The sequence below is a fragment of the Erinaceus europaeus genome, chromosome 1 (genome assembly GCF_950295315.1).
Source record: "Erinaceus europaeus chromosome 1, mEriEur2.1, whole genome shotgun sequence".
In the NCBI taxonomy this organism is placed as follows: domain Eukaryota; kingdom Metazoa; phylum Chordata; class Mammalia; order Eulipotyphla; family Erinaceidae; genus Erinaceus; species Erinaceus europaeus.
This window is the reverse complement of record NC_080162.1, coordinates 79177664-79199431: the sequence shown is the minus strand read 5'-3', so window position 1 is coordinate 79199431 and position 21768 is coordinate 79177664. Positions and strand designations below refer to the sequence as shown.

At 45.6% G+C, this 21768-nt stretch overlaps 1 protein-coding gene across 12 annotated transcripts in view; it reads right to left on the bottom strand.

The window, feature by feature from the left end:
* EPB41L1 (erythrocyte membrane protein band 4.1 like 1) overlaps positions 1–21768 on the bottom strand; it is a 212675-nt gene that overhangs the window by 50042 nt on the left and 140865 nt on the right. For 7 of the 12 annotated variants that reach the window (XM_060189328.1, XM_016186133.2, XM_060189324.1 and 4 more), the window contains 8 exons: positions 19022–19097; positions 15827–16045; positions 13070–13157; positions 12357–12509; positions 6652–6749; positions 6188–6363; positions 2177–2325; positions 924–959 (listed from right to left, as the gene is read on the bottom strand). In XM_060189328.1, coding sequence (XP_060045311.1) covers positions 924–959; positions 2177–2325; positions 6188–6363; positions 6652–6749; positions 12357–12509; positions 13070–13157; positions 15827–16045; positions 19022–19097 — 995 coding nt within the window. The remainder of the gene's footprint in view (positions 1–923; positions 960–2176; positions 2326–6187; positions 6364–6651; positions 6750–12356; positions 12510–13069; positions 13158–15826; positions 16046–19021; positions 19098–21768) is intronic. The other 5 variants (XM_060189351.1, XM_060189369.1, XM_060189357.1 and 2 more) reach the window with 3 other exon arrangements.

The window sequence follows — 21768 nt, the reverse complement described above, 5'->3', positions numbered from 1 at the left end:
GTGTAGATGAGGGGCTGAGGGATGAGAAGACTTTCCCAAGGCCCTCAAAGAGTCAGTAGCAGAGTGGGGGTTGAAACCTGGATCACTGGACGTGAAGGGTAGGCTCTGCTTGTCTCTCCCCACCTCCCCAACCCTGGTCCTCTCCCCTGAACCCAAGAACAAACCCACATTTTTGTTGTTTAATGAAGGAGCAAATGAAGAAGAGGTGGAGACTATGAATGGGAAGAAGTGGTCAGCACAGAAGGAATGGGATGAGGGAGGCAACATATGGAAGACAGAAAAAGAGGAGAAGAGGGCAGGAGAAAAAACAGAAGAGGGTCTCCTGACAACAGAGGCCAAAGCAGGTTCCACTGGCAGAAGACACAAATGTACTCTGAGGCTCCCCCCTGCATGCCCCACCCACATCCCACCCTCACAGACACTTGCCAATAGAGACAAAAAGAAACTTGGGGCGAGGACACATGGAATAGAGATGGGGTGGAGGCGTGACCAAACAGTGGTGTGGGAGAAGATGAGTCTAAAGGTGGACATGTATGAGGAGTGGAGGAGATGAGAACCCCAGAAGCACATGGTCAGCAAGTGCAGAGCAAGCACAGTAGGTCAGGAAAGGCAGAAGAGGAAGCTAAGAGGAGGGAGGGGTGAGGAGGGAGGGAGAAGAAGCCAGGTGGAGTGTGAGCTGGGAGCTGCAGAGGTGAACTAAACAGCGTCGAGGGGCTGGAGAAAGAAGGTTGGTTGGGGGCTGGGGTGGCAGGGGGTTAGGTAGAGGGATGAGGGGGGACAGAAGGAAGAGGGTGAGGTATTCGGGGAGCAGAGATGAAACCAAAGCTGAGATGGTGCCAGAACTTAAGTCTAAGATGGACTGTGGGGTGGTGACAAATGAGAGCATGAGTGGCTGGGTGGATAGGGACAGGCCCATGCAGTACCTCCTGCTTGTGTCTCGGCGTGGTTTCCTGCTCCGGCTAGCAGGGCATGGGAGGAGGGAAAGGAACCAGCAGGGTCAGTACAGCAAATGGACAAGCAACACCGCAACTGGCCCAGACCGGCAGGCAGCACAGGGCCCTCTCACCCAGGCAGCAGAGGCCACCGAGGAAAGCTGGCAGGCCACCAAAGTGGCAGTGAGGTAGCCAAGGGGTACAGGTGTGTAGCAGGAAGTTGAACCAGGAAGTAGAAGATGGGGGACTGAAGGTACTGTGGGCAGCCACGTTGGACAAATGGACAGGAAGCTTCTTACTGTCTGTATGCGTTCAGGGGCTGGTGATCCCATTGAGGACTATACAGTGTTAATTTTTTTAAATTGCCACGAGGGTTATTTCTGGGGTCAGTGCCGGCACTTTGAATCCATCACTCCCAGTGGCCATTTTTTCCTTTCTATTATATTTGATAGGACAGAGAGAAATTGAGAGGGGAGGGGAGACAGAGAAGGAGAGAGACAGAGTGACACCTCCAAACCTGCTTCACCACTCGTGAAGCACCTCCCTGCAGGTGGGAAGTAGGGGCTTGAACCTGGGTCACATGTTAATATGTGCACTTAACTGGGTATGTCACCACCCAACCCACTACGATGATAATTTCTTTATTTTATTGCCACCAGGGTTATCACTGGAGCTCAGCCAAGTGTGCCACCTCTTGCCCCCCTCCCATATGATGGACCATACCATACCTGAGTGTGTATGTGTGTGTGTGTGTGTGTGTGTGTGTGTGTGTGTGTGTGTGTGTGCGCACGCACGTGCGCGCACTTCTGTGATGGGTTTGGGTCTCAGGTAAAACACATCTCTTGTATGTGCATGTGGGTAGGGAAGCAGGCCGGGACACACTAGAAAGGGCCCCTGGTGATACCCCATCATGCTCTGTGGAGGAGAGTGCTGTGCAGATCCAGATCACCAGTTCACTCTGAATGTGCCTCTTTATCCTAAAGAGGCACATTCAGAGTGAACAAGGACAGGCCCAATCCTCTAGGGGACAGTGCTTCTCCAAGGAAGCAGGACAGGAGTGCAGGACTTCCCCCCCCCCCCCCCCACACACACCCAGGGATGGCCAGGTATCAAAGCTTGGCCCAAGAACAAGGCAGGTCCTGCCCAAGGAACATCTGGAAAGCAAGGGTATTTGGACACAGCTGGAGCCGCCTGAAAGTCAAGCTGAAGCTAGACCAGAGGGCAGGAGAAAGCCAGGCTTCTACCTTGAGATCCTTGATCTTGGTTGGGGTTCTGACTTCTCCCTCCTCAGCCTCTGACCTCCGTCCCCCAGACTCGCCATCTTCCTCTAGCTTGTCACCATCAGGTCCTGAGTCATGGTTCTCACTGACCGAGGCTGGACGGGAGAACTCTGCTGAAGCAAGCAGAGACAGCCAGGTGACCACATGAGATACTGTCCAGGCAGCCACTCCCACCACCTGCCTAGCCATGCCTGAACCAGGGTAGACACCCCCAGCCCACTGCTGAAGAAGGAACCAGCACCCAGAAGCAGCTTTCCCTGAAACACATGATGGTGAGAGGCAGAACTGGCTCCACAGCCCCAACCCTTTCCTAGTTTCTATACCACCAAAGCCCAGATTCAAATCTCAAATTCATTTCTTCTTCTCCTTCTCCTCCTTATTTTCTTTCTTTCTTTCTCCCTCCCTCCCCCCTCCCACTTTCTCCCCCCTACTTGCCACCAGTGTTATTGCTAAGGCTTGGTGCCTCCACAACAAAATCAAGGTTACTGGTGGTCAATTTTTGATTTTTTTTATAAAAACAGTGAGCAATTGAGGAAATGGGGAGACAAGGAGAGAGAGAGAAAGAGATTATTATTGTGTGATCTACTGGGTATGCCATCACTCAACCGCACAAGTTCATTTATTCTTGGTCGTATAAGCTTGGGTATGTTACACAACCTTTCTGGGCATTGATTCCCTCATCTATGGGCAGTACTAGAAAGTTGAGGGGAACAACAATGGCAACAAAGTATGTACTATGGTGAGTATGGGGGGTGGTACAGAACTTTGATGGTTGATTTGGTGTGGGCTTCTTTGTTTGTAACCTTATAATCTTGTAAATGTGTATAAGGATTTACAGAGTGGTTGGCACAGAGTGAGCCTTCATTCAATAGTGACCCACAAATGTCACTTTGCTGCTTTGGCTGTAACTGTGGCAAAGACTCACTTGACATCACCCAGATATTGTAAGATTGACTTTTACTAGTAAAAATTAAAATCCCAGAGGACCTAGTGGGAGGTGTATTGTTATGTGGAAAACTGGGAAATGTTATGCATGTACAAACTATTGTATTTACTGTTGATTGTAAAACATTAATCCCCCAATAAAGAAATTTTTAAAAAAGAAAAATTAAAGTCCTAAGGTTTGTGAACAAGTTAACCCCTTTATAAATTAGAAAGATTCAAGGGGATCCTTGTAGTAATACTGCTGTAGCTCACTGGAATTCTAAAGTATTTTTCTTTAGAAAAGGAAAGAAACAGGTAGACTTACAAGACTGTACAAGGCACTGGGGCTAACTCAGACTATGCCCATACATTGTGTCTCGGTGGGAAAATGACTGGGAGACATGGAGTTGAAGTCATAAGAGCACAGATTATCCTTGGAATCAGTCTATATTTAACTTACTTTATTTTTTTGTTTTTGCCACCAGGGTTATTGCTTGGTGCCTACACGATGAAACCACCATTTATGGTAGAGTTTTCTATTTCTCTCTCTCTCTCTCTCTCTCTATCTCTATCTCTCTATCTCTATCTATCTTTTGGCTAGAGACATAAAATTAGAGTGAAGGGCAAGAGAGAGAGACAGGAAGAAAGAGAGAGAGAGAGAGAGGAGAGATTGATTGATTCACTGCTGGGAGCTTGAACCCAGGTCCTCATGAACAGTGAAGTGTGCACTCATGTGCACCACCACCCAGCCTTCCTTTAGTCCAGATTCCAAAAAGAGAGAATAACTACCCTTTCCATTGATACATATGCACCATATATACCTTGCCCATTATCCATTTATTCATGTTATTTCAATCAATTATACAGTACTTGCACTGATGGCTAGACTAGGAATTATTATCCCTATTTTACAGAGGGTAAATTTAGTTTGAGAGGGGAAAGGCCCTACCACGGGCCTCTTAGTGTGGTCCTTACCCTCCTGGCATAGAATTTAAAAAAAATTATTAATTACATAATTATTTTGGATAGAGACAGAGAGAAATTAATAGGGACAGGGGAATAGAAAGGGAAAGAGAGAGATAACCTGCAGCACTGCTTCACTGCTCATGAAGCTCCTCATCTGCAGGTGAGTACTAGAGGCTTGAACTTGGGTCCTTCTGTATGATAACATGTGAGCTTAGGCCAGTGTACTACCACCTCCCCAGCATAGAATTAGACTTCCAGTCCTCCCTGATAAGCCTCATCAGCTCAAGGCCAATCTTGCACAATCTGGGCTTCATTTAACACCTGGCACAGTAATGAAAGCTACAGGGGAGAACAGATGTCTTTCCTGCCCTTTGCTTAAATCCTAACTCCTGTGCCCACTCAAAGGAGAAAAAGGAGCTTCATCCATTTCCAGTGGCTCTGTAAAACTGCAGGTCTCTGAAAGTGGCCAGTCATGGGACAAGTCTCATCTCCATATTGCAGGAAAAGCATCAGACTCTCCCAGGACACTCCTTCAAAACCCCGAAGAGCTTTTAGTCTCTCTGCAAAGCTCTTTCTGTTACCCCTTCTAGACAGACTTAATCTCTACTTCCTCAAGGCTACTCTGTGTTCTTGTCAGTGCTTCTCTCATGGCTTGAATCACCTTGGATGCTTAGAAATTTAATATTCTATGAGCACCTTAAAGGAAAGGGCCATGCTTATTCTAACACACAAAAATATTTATTGAGCAGAACTAATTTGCCTGGAGAACAGTCCCAGTATGTTCTGGGTATATCCCCTGCTTCCTACTTCCATATTTAAACATCCATCTATTAAATATTTGTTATTGCTAAAATAATTAATAATCTGTAGTTATGACTTATTAGAGGTGTACTGTGTGTTAGGAACTGTTCTGAGGGACGTAGACACATTATCTTGTTTAGCCTTCCCTATCTTTCAAGGAAGTCAGTATTATTTACTTTGCAGAAGAGGGGGCAGGGGTAGGGGGGTGAGCTGCTCAAGGCCTCTCTGTCATGCATTCTGAATTTATGTTTATCTTATTGTGTGTACAGTGAATGCCAAAGCTGAGATAAGAAGTCAGATCTGTCTGCCTCTGAGTCTTCCTAGTACCCATGTGTATTCTGTACCTCTCCTGATCCTAGGGAGTATCCCACAGAATCCTGTGCCCTGAGAGGTGCTTAGTACCCAGGCCAGGGCCTGAGAATCTGCATTTAGCAAGATCCCAGGAGATTCTGATGCAGGTGGTCTACATACAACATTTTGAAAAGCCCTAATCTATTTGATTCAGGACAGCACAGGGCCAGCTCTTATTGATATGAGAGCTGCATATCAGTCTAAGAAAAATATGAACATTGAAGCGCTCCATGGGGTTAAATGTCAATCAACCCAGAGCCCAAGGGAGTCAAAGGAAGGACAGAGGACAACTCAGCCTCTGATTAGTTTCTATCACTTGCTCTAACTTCTTCTTCTAGCGTTTGCCCTTCTTCCATAGCCAGTCAACAGTGTCAGGTTGAAAGCTGTCAGGAGCTGCTTGTTGCTGGCTTTGAAAGTGACTGGGATCCATGTGCTCTAACTTCTTCTTCTTCTAGCGTTTGCCCTTCTTCCGTAGCCAGTCAACAGCGTCAGGATGAGCCTGATGTAAAGTTTCGAGACCTCCTTTGAAACTGGAGAGGTGGCAGTCGTTGACTATGTGGGTCATTGTCTGTAGCCGCAGGGGCAGTTCGGGTCGTCTCTGGCTCCCCTAAGTCACCATAACAACATTTAGGTGCGCTGAACTACTAAGGGGGCCCAGAAAACCATATGGCTGCACATGGGAGCCCAAAACGCCATGATTCAGAGAAGTCCAGAGCATGGCCATGCCACATCTCTGGGGGTGGGAGGGATAGCTATAGGTCAAGAGCAGGGTCAACAGGGGGCAGCAGTGCTCTCAGGTCACCAGCTTGGTGCTAATCAACCAGAAAGGTGTATCCCCCAAGCCCCTACCTCCCTGCTCATCTTCAGAACCTGCCACATACCCCTCTTCCCTCTATCTGGCACCCTCTCCCCTGCCTCCAATCCAGGGCTTACCTCCATCAAGGCTGCGTGACATGGTGTACCGTTTGCTGGAGGAACGCTCAAAGAAAGGTGCCGGCCGGTCAATGAGGGCACTGGCCTGGCGGGTCTGGGCCTGAGTCCTCCCGCTATATCGGAACTTGGAGCCCATAACCAGGAAGCCCTTGGGTGGGGGCTCAGGAGACACCAGCCTGCCATGGGGCGGGGGGGGGGGGGGGTAGGTAAGACAGAGGGAAGAAGAGGGATCAGATGTGCAGAGCCACGCCCAAGGCTGAAACACAGCTGGCCTCCAGTTCCACTACCTGACCTACTAAAACACTGAGTGATCTGAGAGGGGAGGAAGGGGCAGCCTTGCCTTCAGTCCTTATTACCCCTTCCCTCCCCTCCTCCCACTCTCCCCACATAACACACCAACACAGCACATATGCTCTGACAGCCTCTGCTTGTCCCCATACCCCCTGGCCCAGGGTCAGGCTCACCGGAAGAAGGTGTGGTGCTCAATGCAGACCTTCCATAATCTCTTGGCCGACCGGTGGTTTGGGAGCTTAAAGCCAATCGTGCTCTCGAACTGCTCGTACTATCAACATCAACCAAGAGGATTGGGTGAGAAGCAAGTCCTGGGGCACTCTTACCACTAGTTTATCCTTCTGAATATCTTCTGGGGGTACATCTGAGTCTGGGCTGTTCATTTACTCATTTACACAATAAGTAACAGGCACAGTTATTCTGTGGCAAGTCCACTGCTAAGCACAGAGACGCCATGGTGACCAGACAGATTATTCTCCGGAAGGGTTTGCATAAAAATAAGTGAGCAGGGAGTCAGGTGGTAGCACAGCAGGTTAAGCAAAGGTGGCGCAAAGCACAAGGACCGGCACAAGGATCCCAGTTTGAGCCCCCGGCTCCCCACCTGCAGGGGAGTCGTTTCACAAGCGGTGAAACAGGTCTGCAGGTGTCTATCTTTCTCTCTCCCCCTTTGTGTCTTCCCCTCCTCTCTCCATTTCTCTCTGTCCTATCCAACAATGATGACATCAATAACAACAACAATAATAACTACAACAATAAAACAACAAGGGCAACAAAAAGGAATAAATAAATAGAACAAGTATTAAAAATAAATAAATAAATAAACCTTTGTAAAAAAAATTAAGTGAGCAAGGGACCAAGAGTTATCTCACTAGGTAGGACATGTGTTTTCCCATGTTTGAAGCCCAGGGATTCACATGGAAATACCAGGGCACCAGGGGAAGCTCCAGTGCTATGTTGCCTTCTCCCTATTCCATCTTCCTCTCTATCTGAGTGAAAAAGTGGGCCAGGTAGTGAAATAATGTATATGTGAGGCACCAGATCCACACATACACACACAAAGTAAATGAACAAAGTAATTTCAGGTACTAAAAGGGGCATGAAGGAAATGGACAAAGATGTGTTATGTGACAAAGAATAACTGAGCCAGTGTGAGGAGTGGGTGTTGTTTTAGAAAGGGTACTCAGAGAATGCCCTCTAAAGAGGGATATTTGAACATAGATGGGAAGAGTAGGGGAAGAACCAGCTATGTGAGACGGTGATAAAGAGAATTTCAGGTAGAGGGAACAACAGAAGCAGAGGCTTTGTCCCTACCATGTACTATGGTGCTGAAAGCCTGAGGGCATTTAAAAATGTGTCTGTGAAACTATATGGTGACCAGATGGTGAACAATGTCATATTCAGCTCCTGTCTTCTTTCTTTTTGTTCATTTGCTTGTTTATTCCTTTTCTTTTACATTCATTAACTGTTTCTTTTGTTAATATGTTTTCTTTAGTTTCTTACTTAAGAAATAAAAAAGCATGTGGCTGGGTGGTGGCACACCTGGTTGAGTGCATGTTACAGTGTGCAAGATCCAGGTTCAAGCCTCCAGTCCCCACCTACAGAGGGAAAGCTTTTTGAGCAGTGATGTAATGCTGAAGGTTGTCTTTCTCTCTCTCTCCCTCTCTGTCTCCCCATCCCCTCTAGATTTCTGGCTGTCTCTATCCATAAATAAATAAAGATAATTAAAAAAACATGCTCCACACCCATGGACACCTATGGACATCTAATCTTTGACAAGGGGGCCCAAAGTATTAAATGGTGGAAGGAGGCTCTCTTCAATAAATGGTGCTGGGAAAACTGGGTTGAAACATGTAGAAGAATGAAACTGAACCACTTTATCTCATCAGAAACAAAAATCAACTCCAAATGGATCAAGGACATGGATGCTAGACCAGAAACTATCAAATACTTAGAGGAAAAACCTTGGTGAGACACTTTCCCACCTAAACTTTAAGGACATCTTTGATGATACAAACCCAATTGCAAGGAAGACTAAAACAGAAACAAATCAATAGGACTACATCAAATTGAAAAGCTTCTGCACAGCCAAAGAAACTATCACACAAACAAGGAGATCACAGAATGGGAGAAGATCTTCACATGCCATACATCAGACGAGAGACTAATCACCAGAATATACAAAGAGCTCAGCAAACTTAGCAACAAAAAAAACAAATGACACCATCCAAAAATGGACAGAGGATATGAACAGAACATTCACTACAGAAGAGATCCAAAAGGCTAACAAACACATGAAAAATTGCTCCAGGTCACTGATTGTCAGAGAAATGCAAATAAAGACAACATTGAGATACCACCTCACCTCTGTGAGAACAGCATACATCAAAAAGGACAGCAGCAACAAATGCTGGAGAGGCTTTAGGGACAGAGGAACCCTTCTGCACTGCTGATGGGAATGTAAACTGGTACAGCCTCTGTGGAGAGCAGTCTGGAGAACTCTCACAAGGCTAGACATGGACCTTTCATATGACCCAGTAATTCCTCTCTTGGGGATATACTCCAAGGACTCCATAACACCCAACCAAAAAGGTATTTGTACACCTATGTTCACAGCAGCACAATTCATAATAGCTAACACCTGGAAGCAACCCAGGTGTCCAACAATAGATGAGTGGCTGAGAAAGCTGTGGTATATATACACAATGGAATACTATGCAGCTATTAAGAACAATGAACCCACCTTCTCTGACCCATCTTGGATGGAGCTAGGAGGAATTATGTTAAGTGAGCTAAGTCAGAAAGATAAAGATGAGTATGGGATGATCCCACTCATCAACAAAAGTTGAGAAAGAACAGAAAGGGAAACTAAAAGTAGGATTTGACTAAATCTGGAGTAGAGCACCAAAGTAAAAACCCTGGGGTGAGGGTAGATATTCGGCTTCCCGGGGCGGCAGGGGGGTGGGGGTGGGTGGGATGGGACACAGTCTTTTGGTGGTAGGAATGGTGTTTATGTACACTCCTATTAATTTGTAGTCATATAAATCACTATTTAATTAATATGAGATGGGAAAAACTGATTGTATGTCTCAAACTTTTGAAGCACAGACTGAGTCTTTTTAATACATAGGCTTAGTCTTTCATATGTTGACTCTCTCAAAAGCCTAGACCAGGGAGAACAGAAGCAACTGTTGGCACAGCTATATACAAATAATGTCAAACAACATGAATTACGGTGATGTTGGGTATTATAGAGCAAATCCTAACAAAGGGATTTTTCAAAGTTAACCCAATTACTAAATAATGTGATTATAACAATAACTTGAACCAAGACAGCAGGAATCTCACATTTCCACTATAGAGCCTATATTTCCCCCAGTCCTAGAACCTCTATGGTGGGGTGCACTTTCCTGCGTGCTTCTCTCAATTCATACCAAATAATACTGCACCTACTGATTCCCAACCTAATCAACACAATGAGTACCATCTCAGTATGCTTCACTTAAGACTGTCCAGAGACTTCAGGTGTGGAATGACAACCTTTCAGCTTCATTACTTGGGTGAGACCTTTCCTTTCATAGTATTCTCTAATTCCATTCCAGGTGGTTCACTTCCTAACAAAGTCCCAAAACCTAGATATAGAACAGGTCCCGTGAGATGGAGCATATGATCACACATATCCATAAAATAGGGCAAAATATATACCTGAAAGCAAAAGTACACAATAGTCTGCAGTGAATCAGTATAAAGTTCCTAATGAAACAGTGTCTAAATTAGACTCAGATACCCTTCTCACCTACTTCCTATTACAGTTCTCTCACTCACTCCAAAGCTAACCTTAGCAAAGCAAGGACTGCAAAAGTTGAATAAGGGCAAGAGACTGGCATACTTTAATGATGACTCTTTATTTACTGTCAGGGCACCCCATCAGCTGGGGCCCTATTTGGGGAGTCCTGAGATTCCCAAACAGACATGATGGGCCTAGACCTCAAATAAATCCCTCTCTCTATTGTTACCGGTCATCTCTATCAGGAACAACAAAATACACCCCTTTGTGGGCCCCCATAGGACCTTGCCCTCAACTTGGATCAGCAATGGTAGAGAATGTTCTATCCTCTGAAGGGAAAATGGAAAACATACTCTATTCTACACCTGAGTAAGATGGGTCGATATTGAGGTAGCTTGGAATGTTCTTACTGATGACCACAGAATGTGAGCTTAGATCTACAAGGATGCAGAGGTCACATAGGCTTCTAAGGTGAATATGGGCCCCAGACCAAATCAAATCGATGGGGTTTACAGTCAACAATTTATACCCCTTCCCCATTTTAGGGAGCTACTCTCTTCCCTGATTCAGCTTTCTGTCCCTTTTCCAGCCATGGCATCACCTCCCCCAGACAATAACCTGGATCCACCTGCAAATCAGATTTCAGGCTCAGGGAAGAAAAAATAAAACTGGTATAACTACAGGCCCTTTGAAATATAATTAAAATATGCCTACTAGCTATCTACAAAATGGAAGACCCCTCAACACTTCATCTGCACTATTCCAGCCTTTAGGTCCATGATTGGTCAACACTCTGTTTGGCTTTGTATGTTAACTCTCTTTTCAGCCACCAGGTTCCAGATGCTAGCAGGATGCCGACCAGACTTCCCTAGTTAGACGACCTCACCAATGTGTCCTGGAGCTCCGCTTCCCCAGAGACCTACCCTCCTAGGGAAAGAGAGAGGCAGACTGGGAGTATGGATCTACCAGTCAATGCCCATGTTCAGCCGGGAAGCAATTACAGAAGCCAGACCTTCCACCTTCTGCATCCCACAATGACCTTGGGCCCATACTCCCAGAGGGATAAATAATAGGAAAGCTATCAGGGGAGGGGATGGGATATGGAGATCTGGTGGTGGGAATTGTGTGGAGTTGCACCCCTCTTATCCTATGGTTTTGTTAATGTCTCCTTTTAAAAATAAATTTTAAAAAAATGCTAAGATGTTTAAAAGAAAAAGAGAAAAAACAGAGGGGGTGGCGGTTGTAGTGGAAAATAAGCTGTATTCTTCAAGGATCTCAGAGAAAACCAAAGTGGCTGGAGTGCAGTAGGTGAGGACAGTGTTAGTGAGGTTTGAGAGAGAGAGGCAAATGAGACCACAGACAGAGTTTGGATTTTAAATAGCAAAAGGGAGCTCTTAAAAATCTTAAGCTCTTATGCTGAGGCTCCAAAGTCCCAGATTCAGTCCCCTGCACCACCATAAATAAGCCAGAGCTGATTAATGCTCTGTCAAAAAAAAAAAAAGGTTTAAATAAGGAGTGGGGGGAGAGGGGTTGACATAATTTGATGAAGGGATGGATTTCTAAACTCTTTTTAGCAGTTATGAGAAAATGGCCTGCAGTAACAATGGAAGCAGAGAGACCAGTGAGGACATTGCAGAGCTGCAGGTGAGAAATAGTGGCTGTTGGGGGCTGCTACAGTGGAGAGGGCAAAAGCAGATGGGTTTGGATTTCTTCTAAGACTTTTTGATGGGTGAGATGTAGAGGGTGAATGCATGCATGTCTGGATATGTGTGCAGTCTTTTATGTGTACCTTGAGTACTATAGGTAAGCAAATATATGCACATATAACTGATCTTTGTAACCTGAAAACATGTAGTTTTCTTTATATGTATGCTTTCATGTGGGGAAGTAGACACATGCCTAAGACATGAAGCTTATGTAGACAGCCTTCTATAGAATCTCTCCCCCCATCACCTCCTCATGGCCCCTCCCCACCCCCAACCAGAACCTTACCACCCTGACCTGGATCCATATATTCTGGGGGGGAAAGCTCAGGCCTATTTGTAAAGTCTATGCTATTCTAGTCCATTACAGTGAGAAGGAAGGTGGGCTTACCTCCCCAGGCCGGATCTTGATATAGAAGTTACTCCTCTTGTAGGAGATCTTGAGAATTTTGGGCCAGGCAAAGCGGTTGATTCTCAGCCGATCCCGGTAGATGAGCAGGCCATTGGCACAGACTCCTAACATGATGTCGATGCCCTCAGAGTCCTGTGTGAGATGTGGCCATAGAATAGCAGGTCTGGGGTCCATACTGGGATGGGGTAGGGGACTGCCATCCAACTTCATGGCCATTCCCTGAGCTCCGCACGTAACAAGTCCTCAAGAGCAGGGTTATTAGCCTCCAGGCTAGAACCCCACTGACCAGTTCTTCTCAGGATAACTCAGCCACTCACTCACTCATCTTGTCATTTTCCCATATTTGATCACTTTGACACTCACTTCATTGTTAATTCACAGCAAACATTCAGTAGTACATATTTGGTGCTGAGCTGTGTGCTATATGCTAAGAACACAAATAAATGAAAATTTCTCTTTTCCTCCCTAATCTGCCAATCTAGTGGTAGCACAAATAGGCTCATAAATGAAAGTTATATAAAGAGAAAATGATAAAGATCATGGGGAGGCAAATGGCTGGTAACTTTGAGCACTGAAAATTGAAACTAGAAAAGACTGGAGGCCACACAGGGTTTGGCATACAAAATCCTCCAGCAGGATGTAGGAGTTGGGGGCCCCACCCAGATGCTAGGGGAACCTGGGACCAGCAGTACCTTGGCATGGTGCAGGTCTACTCCATACATGGACAGTTTCTTGGCATTCTCTAGGAAGTGGATTTCTGCTTCTCCTGGAGTCATGCCCCTGAGGGAAAGAACAGGATTGTAGGTGGCTGTGGGAAAGGCCAGGCCTGACCTCCATGACTGAAGGACAACCAATGATTGTAAGGAGGTAAATGTCCTGGAATAGGGGTGTGGCTGGGTCTCACCCAGTCCTCCCCCTTGCTTTCATGCAGGATTGTACAACTCCAGGATCCCTTTCAGTCTACCTAATCACCAGCTCCTGCCAAAACTTCAGTCTTGTTGCCTCCAGGAAGCATTCATGAGCTGAGTTGAGAGTCTGGACTTTTACCTCATTTTGCCACTGTGAACCATAAATTCTGCTTCACAGTGACCATGAATATTGTGGAAGACACTCTTCATTATAATCACCAGGATCCCCTAAATTATTACCTACCCAAGATATTTTTCCTAGAATTTTATATCAGAAGCTAATCTCCCTTAAGGTATAGGTGCATATTTTCCCTTTTGCAAAGGAGAGTTATGTGTTTAATCAAGTTCCTGCTTTGCTTTGACTGCTGGGAAACTATGTATTTTACACTTAGTCACCACTAGCATTTGTTGAATACTAACTACTACCTGCTGGTTACTGTTCCAAGCACTTTACATAAGTTCTCCTGACAACTCTGTATGGTAGAGATGATCATTATTCCCACTTTGCACACAAGGAAAACTGTGGCACAGAAAGGCTGAACAACTTGAATGAGGATACACAGCTATCATGCAGCAAAGCTGGAATCTGAATCCCAACTTATCTCCAGAGCTTGTGTTCCCTAGCCACTTGACTAACATCTGCCTCATATCCTCTGGGCCTGTCTCCTCCGTTCTGTTCTGCTCTGCTCTGTCTACCTCAACAAGCTGCTATGTGGGATATCTGGACTCCAGATGTTATTGTGTTCTTTAAACCCAAAGAGCTTGATAGTTAAAGAGATGGCCATTAATATTTCCTCAGCCTTTATTAGTCTGAATGCCTTCTTCTGAAATAATACTGTGACTCTGACAAAGCCCTAACATATCTTGATGCCTATGACAGGGATAACCAACCAAAGCAGGATAGCCAGCACACTATCCTCTGGAGCCCAGGCAAACACCATTAACCAAGAGTAGAGTTTCAGTATCCTACTCAACAATCTGACTGTAGCTGTGGCTAACTGGAGTCAGTGTGTGAGTCTTGGAAAGAGGCACTGACTACCCCTGATGGAACATTCCATCACACCCCAGAGGCTTTCCTCTCCATGGACACATCCCCTCCACATCTGGTCCTGGGTGTCCTCTCCAGTTGCAGCCTTGGAACACAACTTTCCTCCACCCTCATTAGCCACCAGACTATCACCAGGTGCCCTTCCACATGCATTACACTTTTCAGTTTACAATGTGCTTAATTTATCACACTGAATTCCCGTAACAACCCTGAACTTAAAGCTTAAAGTACTTCTAGCTTGAAAGAACCATGGAGGCTATTTAGCTCCAGGGGCTCTCCCTCAGGGCTAGTGCCACCCTCACTGTAGGCATTTAGAAATGGGGAAATGGGGAAGGGTGTTTTGGTGGTTACAATGAAGGGGTATTTTGAGTATCTCATTCCTGGAGCCCAGAGATGCTAAGGATCTTGAACAATGAATTATGTTGCAAATACTGATAGCTAGCTGAGCAATATTCATGATCTAAGTCTGTGATGCTTAGGGAAGCTAAACAGCCAACCTACAACTACACCTCTAGTACACTATCTTCTAACTCCTGGAGAAAGGTGCTTTCCACCTTCCAATCAACTACTCCACCCCACAAATCGTAGAGCAAAAGGAAAAGCATGGTATGTCTTGAATATGCACCCCTTAGTCCTGTCACCATCTGACAGGGTCATTTCTATTAGGACACACACCGAACAGATGACCAGTCTAGAGTCGAGGGAAGGAGGAAGACCTACCTGAGATCACTGGCTAGAAAAGGGAAGAGCCAGAAGGCAAACTCAGTCAAATGTCAGAATCCAAACTTTTGAACTTTATGGTAGGATCAAAATACCAGGACACTTAGCCAAGAACACAATAGCTATCAATATCCCCAAATGGTAGAGAAAGCTGGAGAGGTGGCTCAGCAGGGAGAGCACATGATCTGAATGTGTGGGGTCCTGAGTTTGATCCCTGAAAGGATATAACTGAGCACTTCTCCAGTCTGTCTGTCATAAGATAAATTATTGAAACAAAAAGGGAGAGGGTTGTAGACAGTTCACCTCATAGAGCACACTCTTTGCCGTGCACATGACCTGGGTTTCATCCCTCAGCACCACAGAAAGCTCTATAAGAGGTGGAGCAGTCTGTGGTATCTTTCTTTCTCTTTCTCCCTGTCTCTGACTACAATTAAAAGGAAAACAAACAAACCTGCCCAGAGCAGTGGAAGTGTGTAGGGATAAGGCCCCAGAGGGCAAAAACAAGAAAGCAAGGAAAAAAACAAACACTGGTTCTCAAAGGCCATAGACGGGGAATTATTGAATCCATAGAAAAGCTTAAAAACCTGAGGTGTCAGAGTCATACCGAGACTATCATTCTCATTTGACATCGAGACACAAGGATGAAGTGATCTGCTCTCTCACCCATAGCCTTAGTTAGAGGCAGAGACACCACAGCATCTGATGTTCCAGAGAATAAAGTTCTGGTCAACCACAGAGGATCTTGGGGAGGCTGTTGGAGGAGGTCTTCTCACCTATAGGTCTTGTGCAGCTCCATGATCCTCTCCTCTAGCTCCCGAGTCTGGTTGGGGGCGAAGCGGAGCTCGCTGACATAGTTACCCACATGCTCCTCAGTGTCATAGTCACCCAGCTCGGCCTGCACAGCATAGGAGCCCAGCAGAGCATGTGTGACGAAGGAGCAGGGCAGTCGGCCTGTGATGATGTCCGCCCGCAGCTGCAGGCACAGGTAGTATCTGGAGATAGGGGAGAGTGGGCATGAGCACAGGGCCCCACTCTGTCCCTAATGCTTCCAAGCACAGATGCCCACCAAGCCATCAGAACCAATCCAGAAGCAGAGTGCTCCCAGATACTCGCCACCCCATGTGCTAGGAGAGGGCTTTGTGCCACTGCACTCCACTTTAAGCACTTCTTTCTTTCTTAACTTTTTTACATTATTGGAGGGATTAATGGTTTATAGTCAACAGTAAAATACAGTAGGTTGTGCATGTGTAACATTTCTCAGTTTTCCACATAACAATTCAGCCCCCTCTAGGTCCTCCTCCACCATCATGTTCCAGGACCTGAACCCTCCCCACCCACACACACACCACCCCAGAGTCTTTTACTTCAGTGCAATACACCAAATCCAGTCCAAGTTCTGCTTTGTGTTTTCATTAATTACTTATTTTATTGCCACTAGGGTTGTTACCAGGGCTTCTTGCCAGCGTTATGAACCCACCACTTCCAGAGGCCATTTTTTCCTTTCTATTTTATTTGATAAGACAAAGAGAAATTGAGAGGGGAGGGGAACTAGAGATGAAGGAAGATAGGACACCTACAGATATGCTTCACCACTTGTAAAACATTCCCCCTGTAGGTGGGGAGCAGGGGCTCGAACCCAGGTCCCTAAGTATGGTAATGTGTGTGCTCAGCTGACTGTACCACTGCCTGGCCCCCATAAGAGATTTTTTTTCTAAGGGTGGGAGCATTTTCAAATCAAATAGAGCTGCTTCGCTGGTTTGGATATTTTTATTTAATGTCATGTAATTTAAATTTTACAATGAATGTACTGCAATTAATAAAAATGCAAACTTTAGAGGTGACATGCAAATTTCCTCTTGGTGTTTACTTTTTTAAAAAAATATTTTATTTATTTACTAATGAGAGTGATAGGATGAGAGAAGAGAGAAAGAACTAGACATCACTCTGGTACATGTGCAGCCAGGGATTGAACTCAGGACTTCATGCTGGAGAGTCTAACACTACATCCACTGCACCACCTCCCGGACCACTACTTTTTTTTTTTTTTTTTGCCTCCAGGGTTATTGCTAGGGCTCGATGCCTGCACTTCGAAGCCACTACTCCTGGCGACCATTTTTTCCCAATTTGTTGCCCTTGTTGTTACCCTTGTTGTCATTATTATTGTTGTCATTGCTGTTGCTGTTGGATAGGACAGAGAGAAATAGAGAAAGGAGGGGAAGACAGAGAGGGGGAGAGAAAGACAGACACCTGCACACCTGCTTCACCGCCTCTGAAGCACGCCCCCTTTAGGTGGGGAGCCGTGGGCTTGAACCAGGATCCTTACGCTGGTCCTTGTACTTTGCGCCACAAGTGCTTAATCCACTGCGCAACTGCCGGACTCCCTGGTGTTTACTTTCAATCCTACCTCACCACAACTTTCTCAGCACTGGCCCTGTAATCTGTGTGATATTTTTTCCTCTAAAAGTACGTGTTGTTTTGATGCCATGTCTGATTATTTGTGCTTTCGCACACAACTCTCGGCCAGAGTCCTTCCCAAGTCAGCACATGAGATTTGACCTCATTCATTCTAACTTCTGCACCAGATGCTACAACCCAGATGGACCTGTCTGCTCTTGTTTTCTCAGAACTTTCTTTTTTATGCCACCAGCTCTTAGTGAATTGTCTAGAAAACAAATTATTTAAAAAGAAACATTTCCAATCACTGAGTCCTGTTTCTTTTATAATGTTCATACACAGTTGGGTGGTTTTTACAGTTTTTAGAACAATTTAAAACCATTTTTATTGCTTTTTTTTCAGATGCAGTGTGTTAAAAAAAACGTTTCAGTTCATTGTCAGCCAGTGAAGCCTCCTTGGAGCCCCTTTTGCTATGTCTCATCATTTTTTCTTTCAGTTGCCTATTTTCCTTTTAAGTGGCTTTCACTTAGTATAGTAAATAATAATAAAACTGCTCCATGGAATTATTTTGCAGTCAGAACTGTATCTCTGGAAAAAGAGATAGGTGCAGCCTCAGTATGTGCTCAAGGCCAAGGCGCAAGCTCAGAATCCACAGCAGTTCAAATATCATAGGCACCAAGCATGGGATCTTGGGCACTTTGTTCAGAATTAGAGAAACGCAGACATCACTGCCAAACATTCTGACCAACCTTTCATTTCAATCAGTCACTCTGACCAGTTTATTTTGGGTCCAAATATTTTAGACGAAATCAGCTACTACTATCATCCATCTTCAGGGACCAGCTATGCAGGGCATTAGCTAACTCCTCTCCTGGATCCCTGGAAGCACAATTCCTGGGCACTGGCACAAAAAGGAGGGGCACCAGTGGGCAAGACCAGAGGGATGGTGCCTGTGCTAGTATAAAGCTCTTAATCCTCTTAGAAACAGGAGCCAAACCTGGTGCGGCTGCTACCTTGGCTGGCAGACTGGGAGGGCTCTCTGAACACAGTGAGACTGCATGTGCCATTCCTGCCTGGCCAGGAGTCTGGGCTTGCCTCCATGTGGACCACATGCTTCAATTGGACCCCACATGCTCCACATGTGCAGAGGGTGGAATGCAGGACCAAAGTCCATGTGCAGAGTTCGAATTTGTTGTCAGCATTATTACAATGTGGCTTTTGCCCTCAAATCTCTAGCTCCATATCTACAGCCAGGCCCCATTCCCATATGTCTAAGACTGCCCAAGCTAAGTAGCAATTGTTTTAGATGGTGAGTACCCTCCTGGATTCACTCTGGGCCTTCCTGCTCCCTGAAACACCTCCTCCTCTAAATTCAAGAGTTTGCTACCATTTGGCACTGCTGGCATCACTTTTTCTTGCCCTGAGTTGTCTTCTTCTGTTGAGCCTGTCTGCCTGGCCCTGGTGGCCATCTGAGCTTGTGACTGACATCATAAAATGCACCCTGTCTCCCAGGCAGGGTACCCTCATCCCTCATCTCACACGGTCAGCACACCTGCCCCCTCCACGACCCTCACCTTGTGATGTCTTCTGTCAGCTGAGCAGGGTCAGGGGGGTAGAATTTGACTGTGAAGGCAAAATTCCAGGGGCTGCCTAAGAGGAAAAGATGAGGGAAAAGTCAGAGAGGTCCCACCACTCCAGTGGATGGCCAAGCTACTTTATGAGTGTTGTTTGTTTCTTTTTTCCTTCTTTCTCTCCCTCTTCCCCTCCTCTTCCCTCCTCTCTCTCTTCCTCTCCCTCCCTCCCTCTCTCTATCTCTCTTTTTTGTCACTAGAGTTAACACTGGGGCTTATACCTGCATGACTCCAGCACTCCCACAGCCATTTCCTTTTCTTCTTTCTCCCTTCCTTCTTCTTTCTTTCTTTCTTTCTTTCTTTCTTTCTTTCTTTCTTTCTTTCTTTCTTCCTTCCTTTCTCTCTTTCTTTGCTTCAAATAGAGAGTAAGACAAAGATAGAGAGAGAGAAGGAGAGAAGAGAGACACCGCAGCACCAGTCTACTGCTTATGAAGCCTCTCCCCTGCAGTCACATCTAGCCACACAGAGTGGCTAGGAACTTGCACCTGGGTCTGCTTGCATCATAACATGTGCACTCCACTAGATGAGTCACTTCCCAGTCCATATGGCTGGCATTATTAAGTTTCCTCATATCTATAATCTCATTCCAATCCAATCAGGAAGCCTGGAACATCATTCTCACCTAGCAGATGAGGAGAATGAGGCTCGGACTAAGAGATTATATAGGCCAGCAGTGGGGAGGAAGGCAGAAAGAAAACCAATGGTGCCAGTCACACTGTTAATTAAAAATTTAAATCCCGGTTTCATTAAACCTTGCACCAATCTCATAAATCCTATGATTATCTCCATTTTTCAAGTGAGAAAACTAAAACCCAGACAGTAAAGTGACCTGGGTCACCTAGCTAGGAACTGGCACTGCTGGGGCTGACTTTGGCCCCATCTCACATGAGCTCCAGAGCCTGAGATCCTTCCTCTACACCAAAGTCTATAGCAAAGCATATTAATGGGAATAAAGGTCTAGAAAGGACCCCAATTCAACTGCCTTCCTAATTTTGGACTGTTCAGAACCCTCACTCTGTCATGTCAATTGCACCTCTCCAAAGGGGAGGCCTGCATTCCACAACTTTTAAAATTAATGTGCCTGTTCTATCCATTTTCCATAGGGCACCCTGCCAGATTATCGTTCCTTGGAACACAGTTTGGAAAACTCTGCCCTCTACCACATTGATTCCATAGCAGATGGCAGAACTGGATTATAAACGAGACCAAAAAGTCAAATATAGTGGACTAAAAGTACTAAAGGGCATTTCACAGGAATAAACGTTAACCTCCACATTGAGATATGAAAAAAATCAATGAACACAATGGGCAAAATAAAGGCTAAGGTTTAAGCTGGAAATAAACTCTGCAAGTCAACAGAAGGACAGGCCCTTCGGAATGGAGAGAGGTGAGGATTGGGGGAGACAGAGGGGGGAAAAATGAGCTGGCAGGCTTTAATGAAAGGCAATAATCAGAACAAGGGGCAACATCCCAGGATGTTTTTAGCTCCATGCTTTAAAAAAGCCCTTCACACCCCTGACAAAATGAGGAAGTGAGGCTCATCTAGGGCAGGGTCATGGTCATGAAGGGCTAGAGGTCATGCTGTCGTTGCCCTGTGGGCATCACCTTTTCCCCCATATAGCAGGCATATCTGCAACATCTGCTAAGCACTGTCACTTGGCATGTGAAGAACTTTACATGCATAGAGAAGAATTTAATCTTTCTAATACTCCTGAGGCAGATTTTCCATTTTGTCTGTGAAGATTCTGGAGGTTAAGTCACTCTCTTGGGGACACTCAGCTACCCAGTGTCAGAGAAGAAGGATCTAAACTCTGAGCATCTGTTCCAGTGTCCAAGTTTCACAGCTGACTCTGTAGAAAAAGCAGCTTCAAAGGGAAACTTTCCCTGTCTCAAGTATAGTCATAGTAATAATAGCAGTCAATGCATGCTAGTGCTTCTGGGTGCTGGTACCATCCTAGGGGTTCATAAGCTGTGGGAATAGGGAACCAATCTCCCAGGGAGGGAGCTGAGGCCTGATGATTCTGCTGGCTGCTTCTCTTCCCCAGCCTCCTGGTTCTTCTCAAACACTGCACATAATGACTAATTTAATACTCACAAGGACCCCAAAGGTTAGAACTATCATTACCCCCACCACCACCACTTTATAGATGAGGCTATCTGGAGTGCAGAACAATTAAATATCACAAGAAGTGGTGGTAGTCAGGAATCAAATCCAGGTAAGTATGACCTTCTAATCATCACATCAGACTATGTGTCAGATGTTGTCCACATATTAGTCACTCTACTTTGAGAATCACTAATCCAGGAGACAAATAGAATCAGGAGCCCAGTGGGGTAGAAGAATTGTCCCTAATGCTCTAGGTACTGGGCAACAAGGTCTGAAATCCAGGACACAGGACTTAAGGTGTCTCCTTCAGAATACTGAGGGGCCATTACAAATAAAGAAAAGGGAGACACACACACACACACACACACACACACACACACACACACACACACACTACATAAAGGTTCCAGAAGGCAGAACAAAGACAAATGGGTGAGAGTTATAAGGAGGACCTGAAGGAGCCAGGACTGTTTCTGGGTTACTTGAGGTAGCCATAAGGAAGTGACTGGCCACCAGGCCTTAACTGCACTGGCCAGGGCTGCGGGAATAGGGAACCAATCTCCCAGGGAGGGAGCTGAGGCCT